The sequence below is a fragment of the Anabrus simplex genome, chromosome 1 (genome assembly GCF_040414725.1).
Source record: "Anabrus simplex isolate iqAnaSimp1 chromosome 1, ASM4041472v1, whole genome shotgun sequence".
Classification (NCBI taxonomy): domain Eukaryota; kingdom Metazoa; phylum Arthropoda; class Insecta; order Orthoptera; family Tettigoniidae; genus Anabrus; species Anabrus simplex.
The window spans coordinates 825478832-825498321 of NC_090265.1; the positions used below are offsets into that span (position 1 = coordinate 825478832).

The 19490-nt window shown below is 35.3% G+C and overlaps 1 protein-coding gene across 1 annotated transcript in view; it reads right to left on the reverse strand.

Moving 5' to 3' along the window:
* Positions 1–14501: 14501 nt before the first annotated feature.
* The window catches only part of LOC136857169 (cyclin-dependent kinase-like 2), a 327482-nt gene continuing 322493 nt past the window's right edge, over positions 14502–19490 (reverse strand). Inside the window, exon 10 of the mRNA XM_067135607.2 lies at positions 14502–14591. Coding sequence (XP_066991708.2) covers positions 14502–14591 — 90 coding nt within the window. The remainder of the gene's footprint in view (positions 14592–19490) is intronic.

Sequence of the window (19490 nt, forward strand, 5' to 3'; positions counted from 1 at the left end):
TGTTACTCAGGAAACTTATAAACAAACTTTCTTTAGTCAGTTATCTCTGGGGTTGCTGGAGACACTCTGGTACATTCTGAGTTTTGGCAGGTAGTTTATGGCTGATGTCCTCCTGAATACTACATGATTTTTCTCGGGTGAAATTTCAACACAAGATCCGTTGAGATTTGAATCTCAGCTGTTTAGCCAATACCAGAAGACATAATGAACTGTAAAAAATATGTCTTACCAGATATGGCTCTGGGCATAATATAAAAGTGTAAATAAACACAGTATGTTACTATTTGGAGAAAATTTCATATGTTCTTCACAGTGTCATCACCCAATTTATGAGGATAAATTGTATGTATTTGTAAGTGTTATCAAAATTGCAGACCAAATACAATAATACAAAACAGAGGAGTATCTGAATTTTAACAGGCAGAAATGAAAAATACTGGTGATTTTGTCATACAAAAAGAAATATCTGCATTTTGATGGGTTCAGAAGAAAACTGCAGACAAGAATCAATTTTTCTCATACCAGTACTGTAATAGTTATGGTGCAAGAAAATGTAGAATGAATTATTTGAAGAATGTTCAGAGGAATGCCATATACAAAGCAGGTTCTTGATAGTTACCATGCACTTATAAGAGGATAAGAATATCTATTGAAAGGGAAAACAAATTTGGTTGTTATTTTGGGAGAATGCATGGATATATCCCGGCTATGATCTTAAGATGTATTAATGAATCTGTTCAACAAATACAGTTGTACACAGAATGTTATTGTTGTTGTTATTATTATTATTATTATTATTATTATTATTATTATTATTATTATTATTATTATTATTATTATTAAGTTTATTGGCCACACTGGACCACTCGAGTCTTCCATGTACACTTTTTTTTTCAAAGGTTGTACTATTTGATTCTTCTTATCTGCCCAGTACTTCTTCATTCTGATCACAGTGTTCTTAATTCATCTGAAATCTCTACAGACCTTTTGTGCATAATTTCAGTTGAAAAACTGTGGAGTCTTAAGAAGGGTGGTAATTTTATTCTTGTTCTCAGCATCTGTAATTTTGAGTCCAACTGTTTTGAGATCCTCTTGAATTTTTTTGATCCAATGCCCTTCTGTCTTCTTTCCCATATTTCTCATCACTAGTTGTCGTAAAATCCTGTTTTATGGTAATCGTAAGATGTGAAAGAAATAAGAGATTCTTTTCTTCTTCATCGTGCTGGTAACTGGGTCAATCTCTCTATGGACAGTTTCATTGAAGAGGATTCTCCAGATTCCTTCAACCTGGTTCTGATATTTCTTCTTTCAGTTTTGAGGAGCTGATCAGTACTTCTTTCATTTTTAATTTGGAACAAGGTTTTACAAGCGTAAGTGGCTTCAGGCAAAGTTACACTTTTATAGTGTTGGATCTTAGTGTCTATCTACAAGCATTTTTTGTTATAAGTTGACCAGGTTAGAAATTGTAATTTTTTCATTTTGTTGCTTCTATTTATCCATGTTGCTTTCTCGAAGTTGTGCATAATTATTTCTCCAAGGTATTTAAATTGTAGGACTATGTTAATTTTTTGATCATTTATGATGACTTTGTTTATGTCAAGGGATTTCATTGGCATGATCTCAGTTTTCTCAAAGGATATTTGTATTCCTATTATTTAATGCAATTCTCTGGAGACTGGTGATCTGAGCATGGACTTCTTCTGTGTCAAGGGCTAAGAGAGCTAAATCATCTGCAAACCCTAGGCAGTTTGTCCTTATTGAGGGTTTTACTCCAATTTTGATTTTAGGTGAGATTTTTTTTTTGCCAAATTTTCATGATGTAATCTAGAGCCACATTGAAAAACAACAGCAATGCATGAAACTTGTCAATTCCATAAGTGTGTAGGAATCATAGCAGAATGAAATTCTGTTCTGAATGGTCTCATTAAATTCTTTACAAAAATGCTGCATCTTTAATGGTGGAGCTTTGTTCAAAAATATCATCCTCTCTGATGATTGTATCATACTAATGATGAACATATACCATATCCACTATCTTCTGTACTTTTTGTGAAAAACAGCAATGACAAAAATAAGAAAATATAACTGTGCAACAATTTTATTTGGCAATTATTTCATATGAATTTTCAGTTAGAATGCAATGTAGCTCTGGTGTTTTCTCTTGTTGCCAATAGATTACCACGTCACCATTGATAAAATGTAATTTGAAACACAAGTTGTATAGGTTTATATTTTGTTCATGATGAGTGTGAAAAATGTGTGTATCTTAATGATAATATCTTGTAAATTATACTGTACATAATACCATGTAAGTTTTATTTTAATTAAAAGTAGGCCTAACTCATGATAAGGTATTTTCCTTCTTTTCTTTTTATTTTTGGGAAGAATGAATGTATACTGAAATTATGGTTTCACAGCATTTGAGAACAGTGTTTTACACTGTGCAACATTACAGAATGTATCAACTACTTTGCTTTCATGGAATTATTACCTATTTTTATCATAACTGATTTTTGTCACCATGTGCCATAAATGTGGTGTGCACTGCCACTAATGTTTATTAACATTGAACTAACCCATAAAATTTACCTCAGGAACTAAACACTTCTCATTGTAAATTATTCCTGAATAACGTCAAATTTTATGAAAAACAAACGTGGAGATACTCAGAAACCATTGAACAAAATCCATCATAACTGAAATAATGTTTATTGTGATTTGCTGCAAAAAGTGTATGGTACACCAGTCACAGCAAAAAACAATTTATTCAAACTCAAGGATCCAGCTCTGATAGCTGTATTTAAATACCTTACAGATTTTATCTATACAGTAATACTTTTCTCTTATTTTTTTGGAATAATTACAAACAACATTTAGAGCTATAAAAAAATAGAATTCATTCACAACTTTATCTTTACAGTATGCTATTCAAATTGAAATTCTAGCATACTGAACCAACCTCCTCTCAAAATCAATTACATAGAGATAATGTTAAATTCCTGTGATCATTGCTCCTACTAATATAATGATACTTGACTGAAATGGGGAGTTCACAACAATGAGAAACTATCTTCACACACACACAATCTATTGAGTTTTAAAAATGCTTACAGATTAAAAAATATTTGGTTCAGTATGTAGAAAATATGTCCCTGAGTAAATTTGTATACATGACACTCAAAATCCATCTTCTTAACTGCATCATTTTCGAGGCCTGATCCAATATTTCATTTTGGTGGGGTTTGCATGCAATACTGCCTGAAATGGGCATAACACAAATACAGAACAGTAAGCAAGAGATGTGCTGAGAGAAAGATTAGAATGTGTGGAGCACACAATAGGAAGAATTTATTACACAACATACAACAAGCAGAACAATAAAGGAAGACAAGTACAACTGTAACAAGAAATTTACAGAAGTTATGAATTTATGCCTGCTTTTTATTTTAACCCAATGAATAAAAATGATATGAATGAAATCTTTGCAAGGAATCCTTCTTCGAAATATCAACATTATATAAGCTTTGTTGCCACTGATGCTTTCACGGCCGGTACTTATAGACATGATATTGTATAGGTTTTTGGACTTATGCTGTGTCAAGAAAATAAGGTGAAATTACGTTTTGCAGAGAACTGTGCTCTCTGTCCACGAGAAAAGTTTCTTAAACAATGAGCTTTGATGATTTATGATGTAGCTTATAAAAAGCTGTAGATATTGTGATTGCCGTAGAAAATATTGGATTGTTACATATTAAAAATGTTGGATTTAGTAGTAAAAATTCAAACAATGGAAGCTATGTAGCAATAAAATTTTAGGCACCATTGAGATGTAATACACTTCTCCCAAAGAGATATAAGTGCATCCATGTCTATTTCATTGAAGTACAACTGTCTAGTAAAAAATCCTCAAAGGTATTTTAGATTACTGCTTCAATGTTGAACCACTTCACAATCAAGAAAGATTCAAAGACAGTCAAGTAGGTCAGAGGTCTGATGAGTACAGTAGATGAGCAATAATCTCATAACGTAAGGTGGTCATACGATGAGTTCAATATTACTTACTGTTCTCCATGTAGTAATTGGAATTTTTCTGTATCCCATATTGCTGTGGTAGATGAATTTAAGATATGTCCTTTTTAACAGCACTGATGGTATATTTTTGGTGCTTTTTTCACCTATTATTTGTGTACCATCAGTGGAAGACAATAGCCCAGAAAAGTACCACTGGTGATACAAGCGTGATCTGCCTCTTTTTCTCATCGAGGCTAGTTGAATGATAACCCTCTTTAGGCACATTTATTCATCTGATTGTCATTAACACAGCTGGTAAGACCATAGGAATTTGTATGCATTATAGGATAAACACATTGAGAGGTCAGCTTCAGAAGAGGGAGCATCAGAAAGAGACAAGAACAAATATCTTCATACACTTCCATCTTCAGTAGACAGACTCTCTCCTCATCAGTCCCAATTCTTCTACACCCCTTCCTTCTCAGCCCCCAGTGAGCTTTTTTCTAAAATTGTTATCATATTAACCCTTTCATTCCAGTGAAGCAAGAGCAGAAGCATGGCCTTGAGGCCAGTCCTGTTTGCTGTATGGGATACTTTCCGTTCTCCACTTTTTTATGGTGATGATGGGATAGGGAAAGTCTAGGAGAGGGAAGGAAGTGGCTGTAGCCTTAATTTAGATATAATTTGCCTGGTGTGAAAATGGGAAATCAGGGCTGCCGACAGTGGGGTTCGAACCCACTATCTCCCAGATGCAAGCTCACAGCTGTACGCCCCTAATCACATGGCCAACTTGCCCGCTTATTCACACTGTTAAGACAGGACAGGCTGACTAATATTTTAAAAATACTGTATATCATTCATCATCATTATCAGCCAATTCAATCATTATATGATGTGGGCTCCTAAGGTCAGTGAGCAAGATAATAATGTAATTCTTTCCAGGCAGAACAGTCAACTTCAGTAGTTCTCTGTGAGTCCTTGTTCCATTGGTCTGGTGGTCTTCCTCTTGGCCTCTGATATTCTCCACGGCTCCATCCAAGACAAGTTTTGTCCATTGACAGTCCTTTCTACAAACCATATGTCCAGGCCACTACTATTTCAGAGTTTTCACCCTTTGAGTGATGTCAGTAACCTTAGTAACACTTTCTCTGACATTGTGGAATATTTTATAAATATTAGGTTCTTCAATCTGCCAAAACTAATTTAAAAATAAATAAATTTATTAACTACTTGATAAACAAAACATATGGTAACAGAATTATACCAGAAAAAAAACAAACAAAAAAACCTTAATTAGAATGGTACTTCTCCAGCAGTCTACCATAGTGAAGCACAGAAAAGCTGAACACCACACAACTGCAACAGTAGTCCACCAGCTACCTGGCAAGACTTTCCCCTGACTGCCACAGCAGTCCACTGGAGTGAAAAGGTTAAGTGTTCCTTATGTTCCTGTCTTTCTTTAAATGACTGATTTGTCATTTGTTCGTTCTTCTCCATTGCCTGTGATGTAAGTTATTTATTTGGTCAGTTGTTCTTGGCGCAAGTGGTTGTGCTTAATCATAGAGCAGTATAACTCCATTTTGGTTAACTCGCGGTTACTCACATGGTGAGCACGGTGCTTATCTCCGTAGTATATTGCTTATTGTTGGAATATTACAACACTTCTATGTTTGAAACTCCATACACCTTTCAAACAGATTGTTACGAAGGGGATGTGTCAGTTACTTCCATTATCTTTGAAAATTAAAACCCTCAATCTATTATTAGACGTGACAGTGCATGTTTGGTGAGCAGTGTGTTCAGTAGCAAGTAACAGTGCTACTCAACTTCACGCATTGTAAAAGGTCAAGGTTTGTCTTATGCTTGTGTTTAATGTAAAATTTTTATATTGTGACTGTTGTTAGAGAATTTATACAAGTTATAATGGCATCCACTGATCAGATACTTTTGTGGTTGGGTGAGATGATGGAGGAAGTGAACTTGAACAATGAAAGTGGTTGTAATGAAACAGATAAGGTTTAAGAAAGTGATCCTAACTTTGAAACAGAGTGTGAACAAGTTCTGAGGAAGAAGAGACACTTTCGTTGATTGAAGGCTGCATTCCATTAGTTTCAGGAAAGGATGGAATTACTAAGTGGGGTCCACATGCTCCCGCTACAAATGTTCAAACCCAGAAACAGTGTTCCAGGAAAGATGTTGAAAGGAACAGGAGTGATGACTGACTGTGAAAAATATTTTCTTCTTGTTATACTGGAATATATGTTCACATTATTTATTTCATTCTGACCATACTCCTATCTCAAATTTGTTTAGATTTATTTAGGAACACGAACATGAATACATGTGTTCCTAAATAAATATCTATTTGTTTAAATTTAAGCATTCATGTTCCTAAAAAAATTATTTGTCTATCTCTGAGTCCCGTTTCTTGATATGGAGTCAGGAATGAGGTGAGATGAATTTATATTGTATGATTTATGGCCGGATGCCCTTCCTGTCGCCAACCTCAGTTGAGGAGCTAATGAAAATGGTGAATGAAATTGGGTAAGGAGTTAGAAAGAATTTGTTAGCTGTGGCCTATGAAGAGGAACTGACCCATTATTTGCCAGGAAGTGTAAACGGAAACAACAGAAAACCATTCTCAGGACAGCTGAAGGTGGGGATCAAACCCACGCATCTTCGGAATGCAGAGCTCGGCTCCTTAGCCGTAGCACATTAACACACGTGGCCACTCCACTCGCTCATGTTCTTAAATAAATATCTAAAATTCATGTATTAAAGATACCTCTATCTTTATATGGACATATTATGGCCTTTAAACATAAAGGTGAGTGCTACGCTCACCAGCAAGTAATGCCAGGTTAACCAATCTAGATCACTTAACATATAATTTCTGATGAACGTCACCTGGATGAGTGCAGTACTTCTGAGCATTATTGGTTTCATCACATTTCAAGAAGGAAGAAGAATAATTACATGCTGCATGTCACCAAAGAGTAACCATCACATTCTGCAGATGAAGTTCTGGTTTCAGCATGTGTTTTGGACCATAATAAGCACCTGGTCATTGTTAAGATTGGTGATGACTGTTGTATAATACCCATTTCTTGGTCACTCATCTATGCTCTGTTAAAAATTGCACAGTTTCTGTCCTCAGCGAGTATAGAAGTGCAAATTTCCAGATCACACAGCAAATTAGAACTCAAATAATTCCACAGATATATATTGGGATATTTAAACTGTTTTACTCAATACACTAGCACTATCTAGCAGGGTTGTTTAATATCAAAATCACTTCACACCAAAATCCAACATTTTATGAACAACAATGCGATATTTAAGTCTCAAAAGAACTGATTGAGAGGAAACAAAACAGCATAAAAGAAGGTAAAGTGATGAACACTTGTGCATGTTTCAATCTGCTTGCAAGAGCATTACGCAGAAGAATAAGTAATTTTGAAAGAAATGTGTATAGCAAATATCCTTGAACAGAAGAAAAGAAAGATATTTTTTAAATGACAAATTGCTACAACTTACAATATGTATGATCTCTTTCTGATATGAGGCATGCTTCATTGTTGAAAATACTGATGATATTTCTTATAGGTAACCTGGACTCTAAATCCATTAGCATCCATTTGCATCCCAGTAATGCAGATGTTCTTTAAAGTATGCAAACTCTGAAGGGAGAACCTACTGAAATGTTTATCTGCAATTTTAGTCAACCAATAAGTATTTCTGGAATTATTGCATTTCTTTCAAAATACTTGTTCATTTTCAAAATGCCCCAGATACAATAATTTTTGGTTTATTATTTTGAAACCTATTTATATTAGGTAAAGTTAAAGGAATAAAAGTACTATTTCTGACTTCAGTGCAATTTTTATATTCATTACAACATTTTTATTAATATATGGTATTGCAATATAAAATTCAATTTTTAAAAAATATTTTAACACAAAATATTTCGTAGAGTTACCTACTGTTACCCACTTGTTGCTGTTTCTTGATGGATACATTATTGTCTCTTGGCACAGGCCAGCTTGCACCGAAGTCCAAGTCTCATTTATGGCTGAGACCATACAGAAGTTGCTGAGGTATGGATAGTGCTGAGTAATGACATTCAGAGCATGAGTAGTGTATCTGAATGTAATTAAAAGCCTTACTCAAAGGGCCAGTTGTGCTGCAATAGCACTTTCTGATGCACCGAGGAAAGCAATGGCAAACTATCTCACTCCTTATCCTACCTAGTATGCCTCACTTTGGTGCCGCCATTGATTTTAGTGATTTCTCTATAACCAGTGCCTCCATGGCTTAGGCGGCAGGTGTGTCGGCCTCTCACCGCTGGGTTCCGTGGTTCAAATCCTGGTTACTCCATGCGAGATTTCTGCTGGGCAAAAAGGAGGCGTGACAGGTTTTTCTCTGGGTACTCCGGTTTTCTCTGTCATCTTTCATTCCAGCAACACTCTCCAATATCATTTCATTTCATCTGTCAGTCATTAATCATTGTCCCAGAGGAGTGCGGCAGGCTTCAGCAGCCGGCACAATTCCTATCCTCACCGCAAGATGGGTGCTTCATTCATTCCATCCCTGACCTGGTCACTGACTGGAAAACAGGTTGTAGGTTTTCTTTCCTCTCTATAACCACATAACCTTCATGGTGCTATTTGAGGATTCAACTAGTCTCTGGGCTGATGACCTAACAGTCAGGCAGACCATTTATTATTAAAATGAATACTCCAAATTATGAGCCGGCCCTGCAGTGCAGGGGTAGTGTGCCTGCTTCTTACTCAGAGGCCCCAGATCTGATTCCTGGCCAAGTCAGGGATTATTACCTCGATCTGAGGGCTGATTCGAGGTCCACTCAGCCTTTGTGATTACAATTGAGGAGCTATCTAATGGTGTCGCCCCAGTCTAGAAAGCCAAGAATAACAGCTGGGAGGTTTTGTCATGCTGACCACATGACATCTTGTAATCTGCAGGCCTTCGGGCTTAGCAGGGGTCGCCCAGTAGGCCATGGACCTACGGGTCTGTTGCGCCATGGGTTTGGTTTTGTACTACAAATTATGAATGCTATTTGAGTGTACATGTGTGCAAAATTGGAAGGTAATTGAGTTAAAATAGTTTCTAAAGGAGCCTTCTGAATTCTAAAAAAAGTCACTTTTAAGTTATTTACACATTCATTTCTGAATTTATTTTAATTGTATTAGTTACTCTGTTTGAAATGCAAAAATATACTTGACCTAGCCTGTGGTAAGTTACTCTGAAATATTTGCTGCTGCTGTCAAAGTGGAAATATAAAAAAAATAACATGCGATATCTGAATTCTTTCTTGAACGAAAAGAGCATACAAAGTTAAGGGAACTCATAAGAGTGATTTAAACATCTCTATGGGACCCTACAAAATAAACACACATGAAAAACAAATACCTCACCATGTGTCCTAAAGTTTGGAGTATTTACCAGCAACAAAACCTCATTTTGGGTTTTTGGGCCATTTCTGGTAGGATTTCCCCTTAATCATACTTCAAACAATGCAGGGAGTGAAATAATTTTAAAGTGTTTAACAGATGTATTAGAGTACAATTCAATAATTTTGATAATTTTGATGGTTTCTATAATTATTGCTAATCAGTGTTATTTTCTCTTGAGGGAAGTTTACTTTTCAATTATTCATCTTATATCCTGAGTTATTTTAGTAATTCCTTGAAATGGAATCTTAAGAACTACTTCACCATGTGTCCAACTATTCTTATTTGGATAAATTTAAGTAAAATGTTTCTGTAAACTTCTATCCTATTGCACGATATGACAATTATGGGCTAACTGATAAAAATACCTAGTGAAAATGAACCTGTTACTCACTTAATATGCTAGGCAGAGTCCAACTCAACATGATATTTTATGAAGTCAGTAGGTCTTATAAATAAGAATGTCAGTTTGAAAAGTTGACCAATATGAAAATAGGGACAATTTTAAAATGTTAAAATATAAGCAGCATACCGTATGGTCTAGTTGTGTACATAAGAGAGGTAACTTAAGGAGTCCACCTCCTCAATACAAATAAATGTTATAATGGTTAGGTTACAACATGTTTACTTGGAACTAGTTTCAATGCTACTGTGTATGAACATACGTAGGGCAAGTGTTGATGTGTCTGTCAATAAGTACGGTTCTCGATAATATTCAAGGTCATGATAAGGAATCGAAGCACTTCTTGAGCATACAGTTTCACATACAGTCTACTTTGAGAGTGCCTAGTGAACACGTGCGTCAACTAATTTAAGTGACGTAACAGTCTTTTTGTGCAGAATATAGTGAACTATATAAAATATATTTAGAGTTATAACAATGTTACCCTAGAACAACTGTGAGAAGAAATTACTAACATTTTCCAATGTTAAGGTATATGCTAAATTTGTACAATTTCAGAAAACGACTATTACAAGAAAGAACAGTTTGTGGCGATTCCAAAAGGTTGCCACTTACCAGTGCCCAAAGAAACAGTCATTACAGGAAGAAGAAGAAACGTAAGTATGAAGACGTCACCTGGTCTTGTAAATACGTATTAAAACTGGAACAAAAGTAATATTGTTATATTGCAATTATATAAAGCTGATAAAAACTTCTATCTTTATCTGAAACTATCTCCATTCACATGACATATTCAAGTTAAAAAGACTTGCGGCCATGTCCCGACAGAGCCTAACCCATTCTTTAAATAGTTCCTATCATGCTGAATACACTTAGTTCAGTACATCAGTCTGTCCTGGAAGGAACAGTTCTGAAGACTCTGGACATGAAAGGTCCAGACTGAATGAAGTACCTGGCATACATTTGATGTTTTGTTGAGTACATTATTGCAGTAAAAAGAAAAGTAAAAGTAAACTCGTTTCCTCTTCCCAAGGAAGTGCAGCTTTTTACAGGTACATCCCCAATGGAGGTGAGCTGCATGTACCATTTTAACCACATACCAGCTCTCCTGCCATTCTTAAATCTCAGGCAGTACCAGGAATCGAAACCGGGCTACCAAGTATGGCAGCTGACAGCACTAACCATTACCCTACAGAGACAGACATTATTGTGGTATAAGCACCGACAATATGGATGAAGCTCAAGGTGTTTTAGTTGGATGTGTTTGACAAGGGTCTTCAAAACCGTCACCTTTCCAGTACATTCCCAGTATGCAAGGATACTTCATATTCGTAAACCATTCCACAGCAGTCATAAGGAAATCACAATTATTTTCTCCAACGGACTGACATTTTTGACATCGGAGAAGTGGTTGATTTCCAGAGAGTGCTTGACTGTTTGCATTTGGGATCATAGTGGATCATAATGGCAAAGCAAAGTGAAAAGGAGTGTTTATCATCAATAATCTTGTAATCTTGTACTTTCTATTAAAACACACTATGCCTACATGGCTTCCATGTGACAAATACCAGTTTGTGATCCACTCACATATTTGTCTGTTAGGTCATCAGCCCAGAGGCTGGTTGGATCCTCAAATAGCACCACCAAAGGCTATGCAGTTATAGGGAAACTGAAAAAACCAATGTCAGAGCCCAAATGAGGTGTACTAGGCAAGATGAGGAGTGAGGTAGTTTGCCATTGCTTTCCTCACTGGACCAGAATGTGCCACTGTGGCACAACTGATCCTATGAGCAACACCTTTCATTACACTCAGACACTAGGTGTGCTTGAAATGTCATTACCCAGCACCACCCATACCCCAGCAGCTTCCATACTGTCACAGCCATGGATGAGACTGGGACTTCGGTGGGAGCTACATTTTGTTCTGGCCTGTGCCAAGAGAAGATTACAAAAATACAGCATCCATCATGAAATGGCAACAGGCAATCTCACATATCTGCAAGAAAAAAAAAAAGTTGCAATGACTTTTGCCCCAACCCTCATATTATACAGTAGACTCACGATTAACCAAGTCCTGATGAACCAAGAGAGTTGTGGGAAAATAAACATACATATCTTTCATATCAGTTCGGTGCTACGTGGTGTGTATCAACGAAGTTGAATGGTACCGTAGTGATGCGCAGGCGTTTGTAACTATTAGGTCAAGCAGTGATGCGCCAGCCATTGCTGCTGCTAGGTCGAACAATGTTCTAAGAATTCATTTATTTGTTTACCGTCAGTTGGAGTCAAGTCCCTGTTACATTGCTGGTGTATCCAATTGGTACGGTGGAGTTTAAATCTGTGTAGGCCTCTTTTAGGCTAGTGGTGCATTGGCATTACATTGCGGCATCCAAGAGAGGCAAGAGGTTAGCCCAAGAAACTACGAAAGACTTTCTAAAAAAAGTAATATTCTCATTTAATTTTGTAATCTATTTTTATTTAAGAAAATACTAGGTAAACAACTGGCAGGAAATCTGCCGCCTGGTCGACAGCCCTAAATGCGGATCAGTGGTGACTGGTTGATTGATTAAACTGCATGAAGAATTATATGTAAAATTTTAGGAATTATGTTGTATCAAACAATTATTGCTATAGTGTTTTAAGCATTTTTTTCCACCATTTATGACCTATTAGCACATTACCTCCTTATTATCCAAGGTAGTCTCAGTCCTATTTAGCTCAGATAATCATGAGTATGCTGTTTATGTGAAATATACGAAACGTTAAACTGGATCAGGAAAAGGAAAGGGCAAAATGGAGGTGCTGCTTGACCCAGGAACTACCTGGACAAGATTGATGGAAAATAGAAAATTTATTTTTACATAATCTTGATTTGATAATATTTTGAGGGCACTTGTGGAGGGAAATTTTCACATCACCACCTGAAAACTCATCAAGATCTTGAAGGTTTTAAAGTTTTCAAAAGAAGTTCATTTTTTGCATATTTTTGTCCAGCTTAATATGGAATGTCTTGTATGCATTAGAGAGCAGCTTTCTGCAACACCATCTAGTAATTATAGGTGCAGTTATTAATAATAGTGTTAGAGTGGTTTGTCGAGCACGTTAATAAGAAGTAAGTGTAGATGATGCATTTTTGTGAGTTCAGATTAGGCTGTAGTGCTTCACGCAACAGAACATCTGACTTCACTGGTTGTTGCAGATTTCAGAAATTTTAGGACTGAAGAACTCTAAAACAAACATTCATTCTATCCTAAATAATGATATTTTGAGAGCATTTGTGGAAGCAAATTTTCACATCACCATCTGAGAACTCGTCAAAAATTTCTGAGGTGAATGTGTTTTGTTATGCAATGAAGTTTAAAGTACTGGCACATAAGCCACCCAGAAGTTTTCCATCTAGAAATATGTACCTTTCTAAGAACACAGTTCCTATTATCTTTGATGAACTGTATGGTGTATGTTACTAAGTCAGGATGAAGAATACTCATTTTTTAAATGGAATGTGGAAGAAGAGGCCAATAATCTTGCTTTTTTTTTTTTTTAACCAAAATGCAACAAACACCATCAACACCTTACAGAAAGAAGGAACTGAATGCTATTTTTATTTTTCTTCCTTCTGAGAATGTTAGAATGTTAATAATGTCACTTCCAAACTTCATTTTCTAAAATTTGTATGCCTCTATACACCATGAAATTTGTATCCAACATAGCTCTTTTATAAAATGCACTTCTCTGATGACATTATTTAAGTGTTTTTCACTTTGCAAACCTATAGTTTATTTCATTAATGTCAAGCAAATAAATAATAAATCTAATAATAACAAACTATAAACAATGTTAAGTTCTATCAGTGCCTCCAGATAACATTGATTTTGTAGATATAATTTAGGATATCTTCACAGAAAACTTGATGGAAAGCTACCAGGATAGATGCAATAAATATGTGCTCTAAATGCATCTTTAACAATGGTTTTATGGAATCCTATTAATAAAATAGTAACATCCTGAACACACAGAAACAGCATGAAAATCTAATGTCAGGAATGTGACATTAATAAAAGGATTCATATATGGAAATGTAGCATAATTTAAAAAAAGGAAATCTTAAATGCACCAATTCCCTTATCTACATTGAAATTTAACAAGGGGGTGCATAAATACTAATGGACATCAATAACTTGTGATACAGTTTTCATTTTCAGAACTCTGCAATGTAACAAACATAATAATTCCTTAATACATTCAATTTAATTATGAGTACATGAGTATAAGAAATATATAGCTAACATATTCCAAAATATTTTACTCTCTTTTCAACTGGAATACAAATATACTGTATAATGCTCTGTTGAGAGCTTATCTGCCTAAAATACATATTGTCGAAAGGAAGCATAGTTGAATATTGTCTTCTTACATAATCTGAGCATTAGAAGTGAAGGAGGAGCCTCAGGAATGTCAAAATCATAGGCTGTACTTGAGCATGAGCACAAGTGATATGTTTTGAAACAATGTTTCTACAGTTTAGGTGTTCATAATGAATAACATCTATGCACTAACACCACAGAAGTATTTGCACATGCTATTTACAGAAAGTTATTGTTAAAATAAATAAAAAATTAAGTACAGTTCAGTCTCAAGGGCAGCAATTGAACTTTAAACCGACTTGTCGTAAGAGATGCTGGTGGCAATAAGCTAGACCTTGATTTCTGAAAACAAAAGATGGTGGATGTATTTAAAATATATTGTAGATAATAAATTCTCTTAAAAATTATATTTATGTAATTTAAATGTAGGAAAGAATTATCTATCCACAACGTGTAATGAACATCCTTTATGCCAGTTCTTAAACTAAAGCAATACTTCAGATGAATTACTTTGCAGATAGAGAGCAACAGTTCTTCTGTTGTAATATCAAATTCTAATAAGAACATTTTTCCTAACAAAGCATAGTTAAATATTGACTCTGACCTCCTTGAAGATGATGGCGGTAAGTTGCTTAGCCCAAGAGAAAATCTCTTTACTTAACAGCTCTTCTGGTTAGTAAAGAGTCATAAATATTGTATTATTACTGAAATAAAAATTAGTTCAGTTAGATATAGATTGTCATGAAGCTTATCTCACACCATATAAGCCAAGGAAGAAAGGGGGAAGAAGGTAGTTGGTATAGTTTCACTTTCCTGTTAAGAAATAGGTCTATATAGTGTTAATAAAATGGAATCTACTGGTATTTACTCTGTTGGAACAGTACTGAGGTTTTTGAAGTGATTAACAATCAACAGCGATTGACAATAATTAACAGCTGACAGTTTTTATTTAATTGGTTGCCTGTCATGACACCAATGTGTATGTACACAGAAACAATGTCAGAATATAAAATACACCCTTTGCAACACATTAAACTCTCACGTTGGTTCGATGTGCACATGTATGGACCCAGCAAATCATATCACGGGGCAGTTGGATGTACATGCGTACAGACTCTACCAGCTTTGTAGAAAATGCTCACTTTCCGGCCGTCCATTGGGTATTCATGCGAACCATTAGTACAGTTTGAAGCATAGGATGTGTGTCCTTGGAGTGAACCTTCTTTCAATGGTATTGTGTCATTTGGTAGCACATAACAGAAGTTACTTCACCGAGTTTAGTTTGCCGCTCTATGACAGTGACCAACATGGCAGACATGTTGTGAGGTTTGCACTTGAGACAACTTTATTGAAGATATTGGCTGAAAGTAGTGATGATACTGAGTCAAGTGACGATGATTGTGTACAGGTTGAAAGCAGTTATCAAGTGAACAATGAAGACAGTAGTAAGGGTGTTAGTGATAAACAACTTGAGTGGTCATTGACACCTGCTAAATCATGATATGTGCTTACAAAAATCCCATTTACAGGTGAATGTGCTCCAACTAAAGTGTCAGGAAGTGTTTTGGAGTGTTTTATGTTATTTTTTGTTGGAGAATTGGTGGACATTATTGTGAGAGAGACAAATAGGTATGCAGCAAGTAAAATAAAGGAGAGACATCCCTTGAATAGTTGGCCCTGAATAAATCAATGGAAAAGTTGGCCCTGAATAAATCAATGGAAAAATAACAGTAGGGAAGAAATTTATTTAGTTCTTTGGATTTTTATGTTGATGTGTAAAGTTCAAAAATGTGTGGTTTGCACAAAGAATAAGAAGAGGAAGGAGAGCATCTGTTGGTGTCCAGAATGTGGCATGAACCTGTTTTTTCTAACACAGGAAATGCTGTCAACAAGGTCCTGACAGCTTGCTGAGTCGAGGAAATACAGTATGGTTTCACAAGACCCTTCAATATTTCTGTCAACACACTTCTATTGAACGTAAGTAGGATGAGCTCTTTGGAGCATTCAGCATGGCAGGCGGGTATGTAGGTCTAACACAGATAGGTCTTATGGCAACGATAGGATAGGAAAGGGTTAGGAGTGGGAAGGAAATGGCCGTGGCCTTAATTTAAATACAGCACCAGCATTTTCCTGGTGTAAATCCTAATCATTAAATATTTATAATGTTGTTATTTGCTGGAGCATTATGTGGACAAGAACTGGACAAAATTTGAAATTTGAGTGAGACTGAACAAGGCGTTTAGAAGATATTGCAATGTCTGTGTTAAGAAGGTGTGGAATGTTATTATAGATGGATAAGCTTGAGTGAACCTTTTAAAGGTAGGGAAAAATGGCCATATGAAATTATTACCTAATGAAGTGGTATATTGTGAAAGCGAATCAATAATAGATACAATACAGAAAAGGAGAATTGCCTTTTTTTTGGTCATGAATTCAGACTGCCAGAAACCCGACTAGTGAAGCAGTTATTTAGTTACTTCTGGAAAAACAAAACAAAGAACACTTGGTTCACAGAGATCATGAATGATTTAGAAGAATTAAATTTATCAATGCTCCAAATTGAAGGCAGAGAAGAGAAGAGGATTCTAAGGAATAAACACTTACGATTCTAACTCATAACATTTAAACGAAGGAAGTACACCATTACTGACAACCAAACAGCAACCAGGTCCGACAGGATGAAGAAGTTGGTATTAATTAAATTATTCTTTGGTCGAAGTTTTGGACACAAAAGTTTTATGATCCATAGCCTCATAGGGATCCTTCCGCTGTCTACAGCCTACCATTAGTAGCCATATATTTTACCTTGTTTAATTTTGATTTTATGATATGGTTTTAATGGTTTTAAATTTATTTTCATGTTCTAAATTTCTTCCTTTTAGCTGTTATATGTGTTAAGTGCGCAATAAATGCTACATAAAGGATCATATAAACAAAGCACAAGATAAGGCTCTTACACCTACATCTGTTACTAATGAAACAGCACAACATGCAGTAACATTGGCTTCTGACATATAATACAAGGGCATATTAAAAACCATTAAAAATGATTTTTCAATGAGTGTATTCTGGTATTTGATAGTTGCAGTTAATATCCAGTATGAGTTTAGAGTTTTAAAAATACACAGCTATCAAAGATGACATTCTTTGAAACAAATTTAGAATTGAAACCCTGGCAACAAAATAGGAAGTTTACAAGGAGAAGTTTGAATGATGAACAATATTGATATTTCCTGCTCAAACTGTTATTATTTAAAGACATGTGATTTGTAAACAGTCAGCAATGTAAGCACAATGTTCCTGTGATATTCTTTAAAGACAATGACTTGCTCATGGAGTGGACTTTATATTAGAACACCACCAGTGTAGATGTGTGCTGGCTGTAATTGCTGCTTACATGCACAAGAACATTACAAGCATGCCTAGAAAGAATGGTTAAATGAAGAAGGCTAGTGGGAAAGACCTAGGAAGAGATGGCTACACCAACTGGGACACAATGTGAAGAGAAGAGGAGGGAACTGGGACTCAGTGGTGTGAGAGAGATAGATAGAGAGAGAGAGAGAGAGAGAGCATTTCTGGACAGACAATGATGGCAAAGGCTCATTCAACACCACCCTACCCGGGCGCTCGACGGGTTCGATGATGATGATGGTGATAATGATGACCACAAGATTTGTTAAATTTATTTAATATTCTTTTTAATTTTGCATTTCTTTGAGTTATTGTAATGAAGTTAATATTTTTCAAATCTGTATCTGTATATTCACATTTTTTTGTTTAAAACATCAGTGTTATTTTGCATTCCTTAGTATTTTAAATTTCAATCAGCTTTATAGTATTAATAAATAGACCTCAGATTTTAGGCAAAAACCTGTTTCGTTCCTGAAGAGATAACTTAAAATACAACCTGTAAATACAACTATAAGATTAAAAACGGTGGTCCTATAATGCCTAAAAATGCCCAAATTGATGTTAGAACCCATATTTGCCTACATTCCTATAATCCCCATATTTTATCCCTTAATCGATTAAAAATGGTTTTAATTTATTCTGAGAAACCAAAATATTTGCTGACTTGTTTTCAGTATCTTGAACAGTATATTTTTGAAATACTTTTCAAACAAAATTTTAAAATTGGGAAGCTATTAAGTTGTTAATAACCTCTTGTAGTAAGTAAACACACCCATAGTCTGTGTGTCACGAGGCGGTAGACAGTGCCCATTGACCTGATGGAAACAAAACTCTCCATTTCATTCTCTGAGAACATTTCAGTTGTCCGTTTGTTTAGTGTGTTAATTATGCTGAAAGTGTCAGTTTCCAAGCCATCTTTAATTAAACACTTATTACACGAGTTTTCCCATTTCACTTTGGATTATACAATAATAATCTGTGATGTTTCTAGCAAAGAGGTGAAAGAAATTTGTTTTATATTCCCCCCAAAGTTTTATTATCAATTTAGCAAATTAAAAATGGTATTTTAATTGATAAATGCTCATTAAAATACATAAAATTGAATCTGCCTAAAATATCTTTTCAGAACCTACTTTTTCATATTTAAGAGACTATTTTAGGGCATCTAAAATCCAAGGTCTATTAATAAGTAATAATACGTATGTGGTTAAGTGTAAGAGAGAACCAAGAGCCCTAACTTCACCACAGATAATAAAGCCTTCTATCTATCTATCTATCTATCTATCTATCTATCTATCTATCAATCTGCTGGACAGTGAGAACCAAGCTGAGGGAATTGACAAATGTTTGGAACCCCATTGTTAGTGTAGCCCACTAGTGATTGTGCCAACTGAATGCTGAAATGGAGCTTTTATTTGTACTGTGATCAGTGCTATAAGATTATTGAAAGTATCTTTTATTAACTGACAAATGTAGTGATTATATGATATATTACATGTGTTAAAATTGTTATTAATATCGAGAATCCACATAATAAGAAGGCATAATTGTATAATATAGAGTTGCTGGACCAATATTGAAGAAATAACACTCTTCAAATGCTGTTCATTTCTTGTATTGTAAAACTGTATGCTGGTAAGTCTACGGAAACAGCCATTTGAAAAGTGACACAATAAAGCCCCATCTACCTAGCTCATGTGAAGTCTGTTTTACATTACTGAAGATATAAAGGTACAAAGGGCATGAGCCAAGGTTGTACCCTATCTCCAATTCTTTGTAACTGATACACAGAAGCTATTTCTTGAATTGCCCTTGATGAAGTTGATAAAG